Consider the following 16,635-nt stretch of genomic DNA (forward strand, 5'->3'; position numbering starts at 1 on the left):
GTTTGGGTGCAAAAGAGAAAAAAAAACCCTCTATGACGCTGTCGGGGCAGAAGTGCATCTTCTCTGCTTGTTTCTCGCCAGGGTCGTGAGTTCATTTCAGCAGTTGGGATATGTTAAATGCCAATCTGCTGGAAGTGCTGTTTATGATTGGCTGAGCGTCATTCTTTGAGTGACAGCTGAGCGCAGGGAAGAAGATTCCACAGGTACGACTATCATGTGCTGCTATTCTGGCCCTTCAAGTATGTAAATGTGCTGCTATGCTGCTAGGTGTGCATAAGAACATATTTAGAACACAATATTTGCCAATCGTAGCAAATGATTTTTTCTGCATTCGGGCGCAGTTAACACATCCGCTATGCAGCTTTGAAGTTTGCGCACATATGAGCACAGAAAAACAGTCTCGTGCGCACGTCTTCTAGGGAACACACAGCAATCACCTTGTCTGCCCAGAGCAGCCATACCTAGGCGACAATGTGTAATGAATGAAGGTGAGGATTTTCAGGTTGATGCAAACATCGACACAAAATTTGCGCACACATTTCAAAGGCTCAAATTTGTCAGGTTGTCACAGTAGCAATCTGTACCCTGCATTCGCTTTTTGTAAAGGCCGGTGGTATGAAAGTGCATGTTTACCAAAAACAAAAAGTTTGAAAAAAAAAGACTATGTGTTCCTGATGGCCTTATCTCCTTGTGTTCTTGTCTCAGAATGTGCCGCTGTCATTTGACGCTAAATGTGAAGCATTGCAATCTCTGCGCTAGTCATGCTGACTGTTTTTAGAGGCGGGTGTTGAGCGATGTTTGTTGTCGCTATAGAGGCAGTTTTTTAAGGATGAAAGCTTGGGGACCCTGATTTTGGGGTTAGCGTTTACTAAGTAATCTTGAGCTTAATAGGGTGTACGTACTGCTTGTGAATTAAATCAAGGGCACTGCCGTGACCTTTCTTTGGCCAATATGCAATCCGCCGGCCATAGCTATCATCTGCTTGTGTTTCAGAAGAAGACTATGGGAGGCTCTCATTTTGCTAATGTCACACTTCGCCTTCCCCCCCCCACCACACTTGTGCTCTTGTGAAGGTGTAACAACATGGGGTAATCAATTATGCGCACACCTTTGCCTTTTGTCTGGCCCTTATATAAAGCTCATTGAGTCCTTGGGGGAGGTGCGGCAGACATTTATATTTGCTTGGTGGAAAGTACTATGGTGTGTTTGCTTCTTGACACGCCTGCAAAGATGAACAAATGGCTACTCATTTCAGCCATAGAAAATTGCTCTGCTCTCTGGGACCTACGTTGCAAGGCGTACAAAAATAGGGATCAGAAGGGTATTTTGTGGAGGGAGGTGTCCCAAAGGACCTACCAGTATTGGGATTCTTATTCAGAAAGTGTACAGGACAAAAGGTGAGTCTTAATGAGAATGCTGATGCTGACATGAGGACCCAACAGTGGTGATGATGCTCCATACTCAATTCAGTTATTTGCTTCAGCTCCCACTCATTTTGTCCCAAATGTGAATTGTGTCAGTGTTTGCCCACCTTTTGTATGTGCACTCTGTGGCCCCTGTATGTGTGTGTTGGGTCGGTAACACGCGCATTTTAATGGCTACTGCCCTCTTGGATTCCTGAGACCTGTGCTGGAGCTAAACATGTAAGTATATGCTTTCCTTGTGCAGTTGTTTTTTTGGGGAGTTTTGATTTGAGCCAAATGTTGAGATTTGACTTTAGTCTTCATTGCTCTGTGGCCCATCTGACTTTTTGGTTGCTTTGGGCAGGGCAAAACAAACTCTGCAAAGGTTGTGGCAGCCTGAACTGCTCTGTTACTGTGCAGATTATTTGGCCCTTCCAGGATAAATGACCCAAGTATATATTTCTTAAAAGAAATGTGTGTCTGTATGCATGGCAATAAGTGGCCAAATAGACCTTGGCCAAGAAAGGTGTTTATTTACTTATTCAAGCGATATGGTCTTAGGCAAATAATAATTCTAAATGGACCGAGCTCCTTGGGCTCACTTGAGGAGGCATATTTTTATTCTGTTTTTGACACCATTGTGAGTTTGCACTAATTTTTGAGGAGCAGGAGAAGGAGGAGCAGCCAAACCCCCACCAGGAGTTGCCCTCAAGATCTGGGGGCTCATAGGATGGTGGGCAGGAACAGCAGAGCCCTGTGTAGGACAGGCCACCTCAGCGGGGTTCCTAACATCGCAGGTCCAGGGTTCCCCTTCAGGCTCTCCCAGCAGGTATGCCCAATCTCCCTTCAGCCGGAGTTCAGGTATAGCTGGGAGTGTTAGAGTACCTGAAAATCTGGACGGATGAGGATTGGGCTGACAAGTTCTACCAAAGCCTAGCAGCTCTGTCAAGAGGTCCTCCCAATGCTGCAGGGGACAGTGTGAAGGGCCCTTGAGGCAGCCCTGTAGCTGGAACCAGCCAATGAAGTTTTTTTGTTCCTGGACCTGTGGTGCCTTAATGGCACGGGAAGGCACCACCAGAGGCGGGCCTATGAACACTGGGCCGACGATGCGATGAGTACAAGGGCAGAAATTTCTCCTGACCTCTCCTCAGATGATATGGTGGAGAATGTGTATACCCCCACCCTTCTTTGTAAGCTCTGCTGAGTATGTCTCCCAGTGGTCTGGTGGTCAGCGTCCCGGCCCTTCGAGTGAGGAGAGTGCAATGTACCCATTCCCCTCTCAAGAGCTGCCCACTTGGGCAGAACCTCAAACAGGAGTTTCCATTCCTAGTCTCTGTGGGGCCCTTTAAGTAGGCAGAAAGTGAATGCAGTAAGCTTTAAATGGGACAGGTGTAAGCCATAAAACCTTACGTGTTGTCTAGTTTTCTATCACGAAAATCGAAGTCTAAAATAGGACATAGTCTCATCCTAATCTGCTTTACACAAGTAGCAGGAGGGCCCCATGTTTTGTTTTTTGTTTTAAACCCCAGAAAGTTTAAAATAAAAATAGAAAAAAAAAAAACCTATGCAATCCAGACAACCAATTCCCTTTGGGCCAGAACAAAGGTGGGTGGGGGTGCATACATACAACACAATACTGGGGCGGTCCAATAGCCACAAACATTGCGGTAGGTTGTTTTCAAAGTTTAAAAAAAGAAGGCGCACGGGGAGCCCATGTGTATGTGTTCCCATTTTGCAAGACGCTATGTATTGTTAAATTAATCAAAATGTCAATAGTGCCCAAAACATTAAACAAAAGGCAAAAATGCATTGTTCAAAATAGAGGCATTTAGCATTCTACACCCCCCCCTCAAAACAAAAACTAAGAAATGAGCAAGCCACATGCTTATACAAATGGCGTTTTGGAAGTGCCTAAAATTGCATGGTTGAACACACAGATGTGAATTGATGGCTGGAACATCCATTCACACAGCCTGTGGAGGCTGGCACTGTGACCAATCAGAGACAGCTCTCAGCTATGAATGACACCTGAGAGCTGCCTCTGATTGGTTCCTGCACTCAGCCAATTAGGGGCAGCACTCACCCATTCACAAGAGTTCACTTGTGAAGTCTGTTTATAAAGGCAAATAACCCGTTAGCTCACAAATCGTTCAGTTGCTTATATTCAACTAATATTCAATAGGGAGGTCCTTTACATCTATTCATTTTTCAGCTTTTTTATTCTTTATATTTTTTCTTTTTTTGTATTTTTAGTATTTACTGGCTTACCCGTCCCGCGTTGCTGCAACCTCTGAAGAAAGGAAATTCAAGGCAACTCGTTATGATAACATTGAATTTACATTGTGTCATTTTCATTGAAACTTATTCATTTTCATATGGAAAACATATGTCTGTTTGTCCTTTATGCATTGCTACAGTATTTATCGTACACTGCAATCGTGTTGTTAGATCTCCCTCACACAAGCGTTTTTGTACAGCGTTTAGTGCTGCCTTTTCACTGTACAACGCTCCTATTCATTTCAACGGGGCTGCTTACAGAAGTGTCAAAACGCTGCACTTTGACAGCAATGCATGTTCTATCATTGGCCGCTTTCAGCTGTGCATCGCCCATTGAAATGAATGGCCAGCAGTTTCAGCGCTGCAGAAAACGTGGCACAACTTGGTACTACATTTTTGACAGCGCTAAATGAAAGCCCTAGCTAGACTACCTTAAAAAACAAACAATATTCACCTAGCTGGCATTATTAGGGTCCCTCGCGCTACTCTCCGGAGCTACGGGCACTTATCACCGACAGAGCATCTTTTGCTAGTGATGGAGTTTGAAGACCCTGCCTCCAGCAAGCGATTGCTCTGATTGGCGAAGCCAGCATTGCATGCACCAATTACAGTTATTAGATTGGCTGTGATTGGTGCACGCAGCGCTGGCTGTGCTTGGCTTAGGCAGCTGCCTCAATCAGAACAATCTCTTGCTGGAGGCGGGGTCTATCAGTGCTGACAAGTCCCCGAAGCTCCAGAGAGCAGCAGTAGGGATCCGGATGGCGCCAGCTAGGTGAGGATTGTTTTTTTTTTCAGCTGACAAATGTCAAAAATGCATGACAGCGCTGCTGAAACCGCAGTAAATGCAGCCTTGAAAATGCTGCGTTTCTGCAAACGCCTGTGTGAGGGAAGCCGTAGAAAGGAAATTTGAATATCTGATGGGAATGTGTTTTCATGGATGAACTCTTCAAATTGAAGGCTCTCTCACACGTGTTTTCTGCAGATGTATCTCTTGCGCAGGGAGCATGCGGCAATATAAAAAATGCATTGTGTACTGCTGCGTACCGACAAATCCCCATACACTATCTTGGTGTATATGTTATTCACTGAAAAAGCCAAAAATACAATACCTGAAGGTCTGCAAAGCAGACACGGTCGCCATAGGCACGATCGCCATAAGGCAGGCACAATCGCCACCGGCACAATCGCCGTAGGGCAGGCGCAATGGCCTTAAGCCCTGAAGATATGTAGTCAGCCAGACAGTTTTTTTTTTGTTTTTTTTCTTTTTCCTCACCTCTGTGATTTTATGTAATCTTGGTGTATATGCGCACATAATACCCGCCGGGCACAGCATGTTGTGCTGTTTTTTTGCACATGCATTTTCTGCGCTGTGTGTGAGAGGCTCCGTTGAAAGTAATGTAAAGTCAGTTACCACATATTATGAAAGCAAAACCTGTGTGTGTAATACGCAGTAAAGACTCCCATGTGAGAGCCTTTATACTGTTAGCGGGTTACATCCTTGTGTCAGTCACCAGTTACATCCGATTATGCCCAGTTCCTGATTTTGGGTGCCTGCACACGAGCAGAATTTCAAGCGCGTGATTTTAGGCACATAATCCGCCCCAGACCGCAGCCAATATACTCCTATGAGGATCCGCAGTTGTCCCCAGACGGACGGATGTGTATCGCGTTTTTTCACGCGCGTGAAAAAATCTGCGACCTGTTCTAATTTTGGTCGGATCATGCGCGTGAAGCCTCCAATACAAGTGAATGGGTGCGTTTTTTCACGCAGTACATCCGCAGTGCAGCTGCGGATGGAGTCACTGGTTGCTATGACTACAGGAAGTAGGCATGGTAGGAGACGTCCCAACACACAGCACAGAGCTTCACAGGCACATTTCAACTGCAGATCTGTCCTTTCAGTCCCCTCATCTACCAGAGAGCAGCCAGCAGGCACCAGCCTGCCACAAGCCATAATGATCGACATGGGGAAACTTGTGGCAATCATGCAGGACTTCCCCAGCCTATGGGACAGTAACTCCCCAGAATACCTCGACAAGAACAGAAAGGAACAATCCTGGCTTCAACTCTCCGCTCAGGTTTATGGGGATGCGTGGACGAACGCAGTAGAAGCAGAACAGAAGAACTTGCGTGAGTATTATTCGCTATTGCGTCAAATGTACTTTTTTTTTCATTTTAACCCCTTAGTGGCCAAGCCGTTTTACTTTTGTTTTTATTGTGCTTTTTTCCATCCCAACTTTTAACCCCTTAGTGACGGAGCTTTTTTGCTTTTTTTCCCCCTACTCCCTAAAAAATCGTAGTTCCTTTATTTATCCATCGACGTCGCTGTATAAGGGCTTGTTATTTTTTTGTGGGACGAGTTGTATTTTGCAATGGCACTATTTATTGTACCATATAATTTACTGAAAAACCTTTAAAAATTGTAATCGGAGAGAAAAAAAAAGACTTTCCACCATCTTTCGGTGCGTCCTGTTTCTGCAGCGCGCAAAGTGCAACAAAAACGACCCGATATTTTTATTCTATGGGTCAGTACGATTACTACGTTACCAAACTTATATAGTATTTTTATAGTACGTCCGAAAAAAGTTACATGGATCAACCATGCCCACAAAGACATCTGCTCACCGGGTGAAAGCATGTGGCCAGAATAATTTAACGGTGCTCGCACAAGCAAGAGGGACAAAACGGAGTCTGGGTGTTGGTTTTTAAGCTGTTTTCCAGGGAATGGGCAGTTCTCTAGGGGTTGGGTTTACAATAAGGGTGTCTTCCGGATTTTTCTGCGCGTTTTTTTCCGCAACACATCCGCGTATATCCGCGCGTGATTTTTCACGCATCCGCACCTATCCGCAAGCACATTTAGGTACCATACGCGCGTGAAAATCCGCTAGTGGAATCCGGAACGCTCGTGTGCAGGCGGCCTTTGACAGTAAATCTACATGCCAGGTTGTAAAACGACATTGTTGAACCAACACCACAATGGTCTGGCATGAGTTTAGGAGCCTGTTCAGTTCCCACAGTATTATAGAGCTGCATAAGACTTAAAAACTAGAGTGGTAAATAATATATTAAGATAACAAAATATATTATAATAAGACCCCAGACCCGACTTCGAAACCCAGAGGTAGCTAGCACCAATGGTGCTGTGACAGCAGCCTCCCCCTAGAAGGGGCCTACAGATATTTAGAACTGGGCTTTAAATGATGTTTTATGAGAAGTCGAGCATTTAACTTAACCATCTGTCATTGGACACAAATTATTGGTACAGTGACTGCCGATAGCTCTGGACCAAACAAACAATTTCCCACCTGAAAAAGAATTGGACGAAAGATGTTGAGTTCCCACAGTTTATTTCTAGATGAGGTAAAACAGAGACTCCCATCCATCAGCAAAAACAGGGGCAGATGGTTCATTTATCGTCACTGAAATTAACTTCCCCACGACAGGAAAACTAAACAAATTAATGTGGTAAATCCTTGAACAGTTTGAGACATTTTTTCCTAAAGTTTGTCTTTCAAAACCTGAAAAACTATATCGCCCGCACTTAGCATCTTATCCCAAGAAGAAATGGGAAAAGGACCAATACTCACTGTGGGGACGTTCACAGAGATATAATTACCAAAACAAGAACGTCTCCAACATGAACTATTATCAATGATGGAGCCCCACAACTAAAAATTGCACAGAGTCAAGTAGAACAAATGCAGGGGCCACAGCATGAGAACCTGGTCATTTCTTCCCTCTCTTCCTATCCAGCATTAAGACTGGGTGTTGTTGAGGTTGGCACGAACTTGAAGGTGAAAGTAGGGTGATGCAGCGGCCTGCTGGTAGATGTAATCATCACAGTTATTATTCAGTTGTGGTATTAACCGATTTTCCAGCATATCCAGATAAGAAAGGCTGACTACCATAAACTCTGCAAAGGACGGCCCATACACTTTGTGGTGAGACACGGCACAAAGGACAGTCCATTTTGGTGAGTCACACTTGTGCTCCATCATGGCATGGGAATTCTCAGTTCCCCAAATTCTAGAATTGTATCTATTCGTCTTCCCGCTGACGTGGATAAAACCCGAGATCCTTGTACATCATATAAATCAGAAAACAGCTTCCCATCTATACTGGCTACTCGGTAATAGATTTATTACATTGGTACTTCAGAGACACCTTGTACTTTCTAAGAATATACACATTAATTAGATACATTCCAATACTAGTTCAGTAGTTACACACTAATTAGCTAGCTTTATGCAATTACACAATTCACTGTAGATAACAATTCTAATGATATAATTAACTTTTCTTAATTTGGAAGAGTGTTTACATAAGTTATTCATGTTATTGTTACACCCAGTGTAATATTTACTTATGATTCATATTTGTTCCTCCCCACAATCCCTATAAATGTATCGTCTCAGTCCCTAATATTACATTCTGCCTATAACAAGCTGCCTGGACACGGTGAGAAGCTAACATCACTTCAAAACATGAACCATCTGGAGAGTGCATTCTCTTTTGTCATTAACGTCTTTAACGGATATGCCAAAGGCGGCAATAACGAATCTTTAAGCAAATTGGAGTTCGAGAGATTGATAAGGGAGGAAATGCCCGAGACCCTGGAGGTAAGATGTGAATTTACATTCAATACAAATACAGATAGTTATCACCCGTTCTTTATAATATTTGGATATGTATCTTTGTAAGTAGAGAGCAGCCCCCAAGAAGGAAGCCGCATATGTTTTAAAGGAGTTGCTGATCAGTGGGGTTCTCACCTCTGAGACCCGTGCTGATTTTGGGATAGGGGTCCCGTGTACTCCTTCCTCTCTGTAAAGAAATGGGCAGAGCCAGAAAAGATGTAAATAAAATAATTGTGAGGAAACCCTTAGGGCTCATTCACATCTGCGCTAATGCTGAATTCACACCAGCGTTCTGTGTCCCGCACATTTTGTGTTTCTCTGGTCTGTCTTTAGCAACAGAAAAAGGAAATAAATGCTTTTGATTTTTCCCCATTTCAGTGGGGTTTATGGTTTTACACTTTTCTCCCATTTGAGCCGTTCTGCTAAAAATTTTCATTTTTTGGAACATAGCACTGCAGATTGTGCTGTTTTTCTGTAAAAAAAAATCCCCAAGGGTTTATTTCTGATTCTAAAGACAGAGCAAAAAAACCCCCTGAAATTATGTAGGACACACAATACTACTTGTGAATTCAGCCGAAGGTCCATTACTGGATTAGGAAAATGTCCCCCAGTGGCGAAGCGGATCTGTCTTGTGATAGAACCGCACTGAGCTGCATGAATCCCACTGACTATAATGGGGTCTGTTTGGTTTCCAATAAAGTAGATCTAGCCAGTTCAACGTGCAAAAAAATCATATTCCTTTGTTCGTAGTTTTCACATAAAAGCTCGAGAGAAAGATTAAAATCTTTGTGTAGCGTTATGCCATGGCAACTAACGCGTTTCCACCGACTTGCGGTCTTTCTCAAAATGTTCCCCTTTTTTTCTACAATATTGCCGTTTCTGTTTGGTTTCCATCTGACTGTCATTTTACATGATGAAGTTACGCTGTATGCAGCACTATTTCATCCTGTATCCTAACGGAATTCAGTGACGGCGCTTCTGAACGCTCCTCTGACGCTGATATTAACAGACCCGAATATGGTTTCACAAGGTTTAAAAAAAGAAGCATGAAATCTTTAGAAATTGAGATGGAAGGGCGAATTCACATGAACAGAAAGGACTCAAGGATTTCAATATTTTCATTTATATGAGCGATTCTTCTCTGTGAGCCATGGACCCAGATAGAAAAATCGCCACATGTCCTATTTTCTGACGATTCTGTTCAAGAATTGCCCATTCTTCCCTAAGAGAGAAAAAAATCCCATCAGACTCGCATGTAAATGCAAGTTTCTTGTTTGTGCGATGCAATGCTTTTTTTTTTTTTTTTTTTACTATTGTAATATGTGATTTTGACGAGTGTGAAATTCGCATTTACCACAATATGATGCGTTTTTTTCTCCTCAAAACACATCACAGTTGTATGAAAAATCACTGGTTTGCAAGTGCGATATCGTTCCGAGTTATGGTTTTTACCCACTAGCGTTTTTTTTAACGCTGTGTTTTTTTTCAATGGGACTTTCTAAGGTTAAAAATCGCATCGCAGAAAAATCGCAAAATCACAAACTTGGGATTTTTGTGCGATGCGATTTTAACATTAGAAAGTCCCATTGAAAAAAAAGCCCAGCGATATCGCAGTATGGAAAAAAAAACGCTAGTGGGTAAAAGCCCTTACTCAGACTGATATCACACTCGCCCGTGTGAATGCCCCCTTAGAAAAGGTCCGGTCACATGAACCTTCACTCTTACAAATTCATATTTTTCAGCTTTGTACATGTAAGTATCACGCATGTGCAGATCATCCCACTGTAGTTCATAGGGAAGTCATAAACATAAGCTTCCCCAGCCATTGATCGCATGCTACAGGTCCCAATAGAGACTCTGATCAACTGGCCCCAAACAAAACCTTTATAGGCCAATCCTGCAGTCATAATCCCTGTTATGTATACCTTACTTCTGGCTAAAGTACATTAGGTAGGTAATAGAGATGAGCGAGCATGGTAATTTAAGGCTGATGCTCGAGCGAGTATCGGCCTTTTCGAGTAAGTGATTACTCGTCCGAGCACCATGCGTGGGGGGGGGGGGGGATCAGCGGGGAGAGAGATCTCTCTCACCTCCGCCCCCCCCCCCCGCATGGTGCTCGGACGAGTAATCACTTACTCGAAAAGACCGATGTTCGCTCTACATGCCACCAAAATACTTCATGGATTCGCTCAAAAACATGTACAAAGCAGGGCTAATCCATGAAGTGTCCGGAAGTCAACTGCGACTAAAGATGATAACCTGTCCTACCGTTTATTGCTGGGAGCAGAAGAGGGATTGTTTTGGTTAGCAATTTTATTTATTCCAACGTTACTCTGTTCCTTTAATTGCACATATCATGACTAATAGGTCGGCTTCTTCAATTATTTTTTTTAGAACGCGAAAGACAAGGCTTTTGTTGACAAACTCGTAAAGGATCTGGATGAAAATGGAGACGAAGTGGATTTTCGGGGATATATGAAATTTGTTGCAGAGATGACAGTCAGGAGATTTGAAGAGATGCATTAGAAGACATTGCGTAAATAACAATATAAATCAATCTGTTGTTGATCCATAAAGTTCTGTATTTAATTTCTTCTGTTTCTTACTTTTTAACCTAAAAAATAACAAACACTGAATAAAAAGCATAAATGATTCTGAATATTTATTTTCCCGATTCCTTTAAAGATATACTGGATCATGAAATTAGCGCAGAAATGTGGACTATATTTGGTAATTTATGTAAGATATGGCACAGAGAAGGTATTGCGATTCAAGTAGCACAATAGCTTGAGCAATAACTCTTTTCTGTTGGATGTCACAGTACGGCCTCATTCATGCAATCTTATGTATAAACGCTGTGTGTATTATGCAGTGTTTTACCGCTGTGTGAGCAGGCGTGTCACCGCGTATGGCAGTGATTTCGGGCTGCGCATGACTAATATCTCACGCACGCTGTCATGCGCAGTCCAATCTTCCTGGTCCCTTTTTTTTTTTTTTTTAAACTCCCACTCTGTCATTTAGTGAGGGTGCGGATAAACGCTGCATATATGCAATGTAACTGCGTATGTACAGCGCTTTATACGCACCCATAGAGATCAATAATGCTCTATTGGGTGTAATACACGGTATAATGGAACGTGCTGTGTTCTTTTTCATGCAATGAATAAAAACAATATGTGGCAAAAAAAACAATGTCAGAATCCCTTGGATATGCAAATTCTTTACGGAGTTATGCTAAGTTAAGTGACACAAGCAAGATTTCCAAAATTTGGCTCCATCACAAAAGCGCAAACAGGCTTCATCGCTAAGCGGTTAAACCCTGCGGCTGGGCCGGCACATATGTCAAACGGGCCTAACAAAAAGGCTAGGAACATTCAGTCAGCCACATTTTGGCTATAAGGAAGTCATTGTGTGAGGGCTTCTTTAAGGCTGGTTTACACGCGCCAATGATCGCTCAAATGACAGTTTGTGAATTGTGACAGCATTGAGCGATCATTTAGCATTGGGGAAACAATGCTAACAGCACTCCTTCCTGGAGAACAACTGATAAAAGTGAAAGACGATTTTTAGGTTAGACTGAATTAAACGATCAGCTAACAGTGCCCGAAAAGCGGATGATGGGCGCACATTTACGTGCACCGATTATCGCTAAAACAATTGCCGATTAGCGATTTTGTAGGGATCATCGGCTGGTGTAAATGGGCCTTTACACAGGCATATGCACAACTATGCTCGCCGCTACAGAGTGTAGCTGTGCATGAACCAGCCTATAGCGTGCAAATTTGAATAAAAAAGCAGGAAGATATGTCCCGCCCTGTCTTTCTTGCACATTGTATAAACTACATGGGAGAAGAATAGGGCAAGGCCTATTTTTTCTCACCTGTAAGATTTACGGGTGTGAATACCACCAATAGTTTCATTTTGACCCATTATGCGGCCGCGATTATTACAGCCGCATAACGGGATGAAATCAGGCCCCTCAATTTAAGTCTTTGGGCTGCAATAGACTAGGATAGCAGCTTGTGTGGATGCATTTCCCAATAATGTATCTGCCATGTCTCATTACGGGTCGGCGACACGTACCAGGGCACCATGTGGACAGCAGGCTTACAAAAATATATATTTTTATTATAACAAACTCAGAGGATGAAATGGCAAAGCTTTTGTCACTTGCACAAAATTAGGCAGTTACCACAAAAACATCAGACCACCTAACTGTCTCTAACTAAAAGTAGGAATAGATTTAAGATGAAGGGATGCTATAAGAATCATTAAAGGAGATGTCTCGAGGAAGCAGTGAATTTTTTTTTTTGCCCAGTCCCCCCCATTAAGTACACATTACTAAGCCCCCCTGTAAATGACATTTCTAGCTGGTTCGTACTTACCGTTCCAGCGTTTCAGCAACTTATAAAAGTTTCCCCAAGATGGCCGCCAGCTCTTTTCCCGTCGCTCGCTGCAGCCCGACGTGCGCGCTCCCGAGACGCTGCCAGCTGTGTCTCCATGGCAACCAGACGCCCCGCAGCCGCCGACCGGACCCACCGCAGCCGCCGACCAGTCACCCACCGCCAGGCAGCAGGTAACCGGCGCAGCCCCCCCGGCGCAGCGACAGCCCCCCCCGGCCCAGCGAGAGCCCCCCCCCGGCCCAGCGCTAGTTCCCCCGGCGCAGCGACAGCCCCCCCCCCGGCCCAGCGCTAGTTCCCCCGGCGCAGCGACAGCCCCCCCCAAAGCAGCGACAGCCCCCCCCAAAGCAGCGACAGCCCCCCCATCGCAGCGGCAGCCCCCCCCCCCCGGCGCAGCCCGGCGCAGCGGCAGCCCCCCCCGGCCCATCACTTACCAGGACAGCTGGACGGCGGGACAGCTGGGCGGCTTCTCCGGACAGCTCGGCAGCTCTGCACCTTCCTCTAACAGAGGAAGGTACAGAATGGCCGCTCCAGCGCGCTCCCGAGCAGTGACAGCTCGTCTGGGCATGCGCAGAAGAGCTGTAGCGGGGAGCACACTGAAGCGGCTCGTGCTGAAAGGAGAAGACCGGACTGCGCAAGCGAGTCTAAAAAAGCAAGCTGCCAGCGAATTTAGACGGAACCATGGAGACGAGGACGCTAGCAACGGAGCAGGTAAGTGGAATAACTTCTGTATGGCTCATATTTAATGCACGATGTATATTACAAAGTGCATTAATATGGCCATACGGAAGTGTATAACCCCACTTGGTTTCGCGAGACCACCCCTTTAAGGTTGTTACGATGGCTTCTGTTTTCAATATCGTCTAGGTGGAAGGTTAGTTCCCTGATCTGCTTCTGCTGTTTTTCAATCATGAGTGCCATTTGTTGAAAGTCCGTAACTGATGCCTCCGTGTTCTGCTCCAATACGACAACCTGTTCTGTCAGGTCCTGTACAGATTGGTCAACTACATTGATTGCTGTTGCATGTTTTTCCTCGATGCGCCTAAATTGCTGTTGGTGGGTCCACCAATGGTGGGTCCAGGGAAATCTGGGGTTGCTCCCGGGTGGAATAGCGCTGGAGTAAAGGGTGCCTGAGACTGTCAGACCGGAGCAGGGGATCCCCGTCATGTGCGACGTGCTGCTGAGGATAGGGGTGGTAGTCCCTCTATTTTCTTGACCGCCCGGGCCTAACACACTACCCTGTTGTGGGTATTTAGCTACTGCTTGGGCGCTGAAGCTGTTGGCGGTTGGGGATTCCATTCTGCAGTCAGGGGCCAGAGGTGTCATTTGGCTGCTCCGAGGGGATGCTGTTGAGGTCTGTGAGACCTGATATGGCTTTTGCTGAGCCTCCCTGTCCCCTATATCAGCCATACTGGTCTGCCGTGCGCCTTGGGGCTGAGGTAGGTTTCCTGAATTTCCCTCATCCTGGGGTATCTGGGCTTCACTGTGATTTGGCGCCAAACTGAGGGTGCAGTGCAGCATGTCTGCTGCTCTCTTATCCCCTGGGGGGCCAGCTCTTCTGTGTGGTTATGTCCTGCGATAGGTCCCCTCCCACACTGCACGCTCATTCAGGCGTTGGGGTATGACAGCTGGATCCCTGCTACCACGAGGCGTCCGCTACCTGTGGAGGTCCAGCGCCATATTGTGGGAACAGAGCGGGGTGTCGGCAACCCCCGGAGCACTTGGGTACCTGTTCAGCGGCGCCTGCACTGCGTGCCCCTGGTCTCTCTCCCCGTCTGTGCTGCCGTCTTGGTGTTGGAGCGGTGTGCCCGAATTCACTGTGCGGGGAGGCGCCCGCTCCACGAGGTGTTCCGGCGCCATGATGGAGGGACTGCATGGAGTGCCGGCGGTGCTTGGTCCCGTTAGGTAGTGGCTCAGTGGGGTGGCACTGGCAGGCGTCGGGTCCCCTCTCCGTTTGCTCCCCCTCTTCATGTCAGTAAGTGCTTAGGCTGGCAGTTTTTTTTTAATCATCTTTTATTGGAAATTTTGTATAGGAACACATCACATTTTACATAAGAGTGCAACAAAGGTACATTGACTGTTCCTTGAATGTCCTAATTAGCACTCATTGGCGAAATAATATACACAAAACCTGTGTACAGTGAGGCCTAGGAAAAAGTCTTGGGCAGGCTGGCTGTTTTTGAGGCTGAGGGATAATGGCGCATGAGCTCCGGGCTGTGCATCTCTACTCCTCCATACTCAGGCCACGCCCACAGATGGCTAATATCCTAAAGCTGCTCTCCTGTTTCTATAGACAGTTGACTCGTAGCCTTGCTTCACTGGGAGACAGGGCTCTTGAAAAGTGGGGCTTGGATATACCGGACCTGGACTTGGATTATCGGAGAGGCCTTTTGGCAGGCTCTGAGCCTCCCTTAATTAGTACTAGAGAAAGACTAATACAAATTAAGTTCCTTCATAGAGTCTATTATACTGCTAGCCGTCTCAATGCTATGTACTTATTTCCTAGTTCAGAATGCTCAAGGTGCTTGATGGATATAGGCACAATTAGGCATATGTTCTGGGAGTGGCGTGTTTTACAAGCTTTTTGGAGGGATTTTCTTGAGTTCATGGAGACGCATCTGGGTCACCGCGTAATCTACACCCTAAGGTCTGTCTCTTTGGCCTTGTGGAAGACAAAGTTGCTTTTTTCTATGCTAAAAAGGTAATATTACTTACCGTATATACCGGCGTATAAGGCGACGGGGCGTATAAGACGACCCCCCAACTGTCACCTTATACGCCGGTATTCAGTGGAGAAAAAAAAAAAATTTTATTACTCACCTCCCACGGCGTTCTGTCGCGCTCCGGCGGGATGTCGCTCGCTCCGGCAGGCTGTCGCTCGCTCCTCGTCCCCGGCGCAGCATAGCTTTCTGAATGTGGGGCTTGAAATCCCCGCTTCCAGAAAGCTAATACACACGCCGGCAGCCATGACATCATTGAATGGCTGTGATTGGCTAAAGCACACGTGGCTTCAGCCAATCACACTATTCAATGACATCATTGAATGGGTGTGATTGCTAACACGTGCGCCTTCAGCCAATCACAGCCATTCAATGATGTCATTGAATAGTGTGATTGGCTGAAGCCACGTGTGCTTTAGCCAATCACAGCCATTCAATGCTGTCATGGCTGCCGGCGTGTGTATTAGCTTTCTGGAAGCGGGGATTTCAAGCCCCGCATTCAGAAAGCTATGCTGCGGCGGGGACGAGGAGCGAGCGACAGCCTGCCGGAGCGAGCGACATCCTGCCGGAGCGCGACAGAACGCCGTGGGAGGTGAGTAATAAAATTTTTTTTTTTTACACTTTTTTTTTTTTGTATTACCGGCGCATAAGACGACCCCCGACTGCAGAGCAGATTTTTCGGGGTTCAAAAGTCGTCTTATACGCCGGTATATACGGTAATTGGAAACATCCCTGGAAACTCACTAGGGCTGCTTGGCAGCATGAGTTAAACAGTGTTGCCACTCTATATAAATTGACATATATGGCTAGGGGATGCCCTGCCAAGTTCACCAAGACATGGGGTTGGCGGGTTGACTGCCCCAATACTGTACTGGACATATCTGACTAACTTTTTTCTTTTTTGGGAAAACTGAAGGTCTTTTCTCTATTGGTTGTTGTGACCCGCATGGACAATTGGTATACATAATATTGGTATTGGAGCTGTGGGATTAGTTAATAGTTGTTTGTTCTATTTGTTACGATTTCTCAGGTTGGAAGTCTTGGTCTCCTTTGTTATAACGGCCAAAGTTGTTTAAAATAAAAGATGGAGTATTATAACCTCTTAAGGGAGTGAGAAAACTGTAATGTTCTAATCTTGTGAAGTATTCTTAATGACTCTCTCTTGTTGTGTTATGTTCAAAAAGTATTTTTATTCGATACT

General features: G+C 45.3%; 1 protein-coding gene across 1 annotated transcript; it reads left to right on the forward strand.

Moving 5' to 3' along the window:
• Positions 1 to 8,121: 8,121 nt before the first annotated feature.
• Positions 8,122 to 10,975, forward strand: LOC136573356 (protein S100-A12-like). Its single transcript, XM_066574650.1, has 2 exons — positions 8,122 to 8,299; positions 10,709 to 10,975. The coding sequence occupies exons 1-2, from the start codon at positions 8,165 to 8,167 to the stop codon at positions 10,838 to 10,840; spliced, it is 267 nt and encodes an 88-aa protein (XP_066430747.1). The 5' UTR covers positions 8,122 to 8,164; the 3' UTR covers positions 10,841 to 10,975.
• The last annotated feature ends 5,660 nt before the right edge of the window (positions 10,976 to 16,635 follow it).

The sequence above is a fragment of the Eleutherodactylus coqui genome, chromosome 7, assembly GCF_035609145.1.
Source record: "Eleutherodactylus coqui strain aEleCoq1 chromosome 7, aEleCoq1.hap1, whole genome shotgun sequence".
Taxonomy (NCBI): domain Eukaryota; kingdom Metazoa; phylum Chordata; class Amphibia; order Anura; family Eleutherodactylidae; genus Eleutherodactylus; species Eleutherodactylus coqui.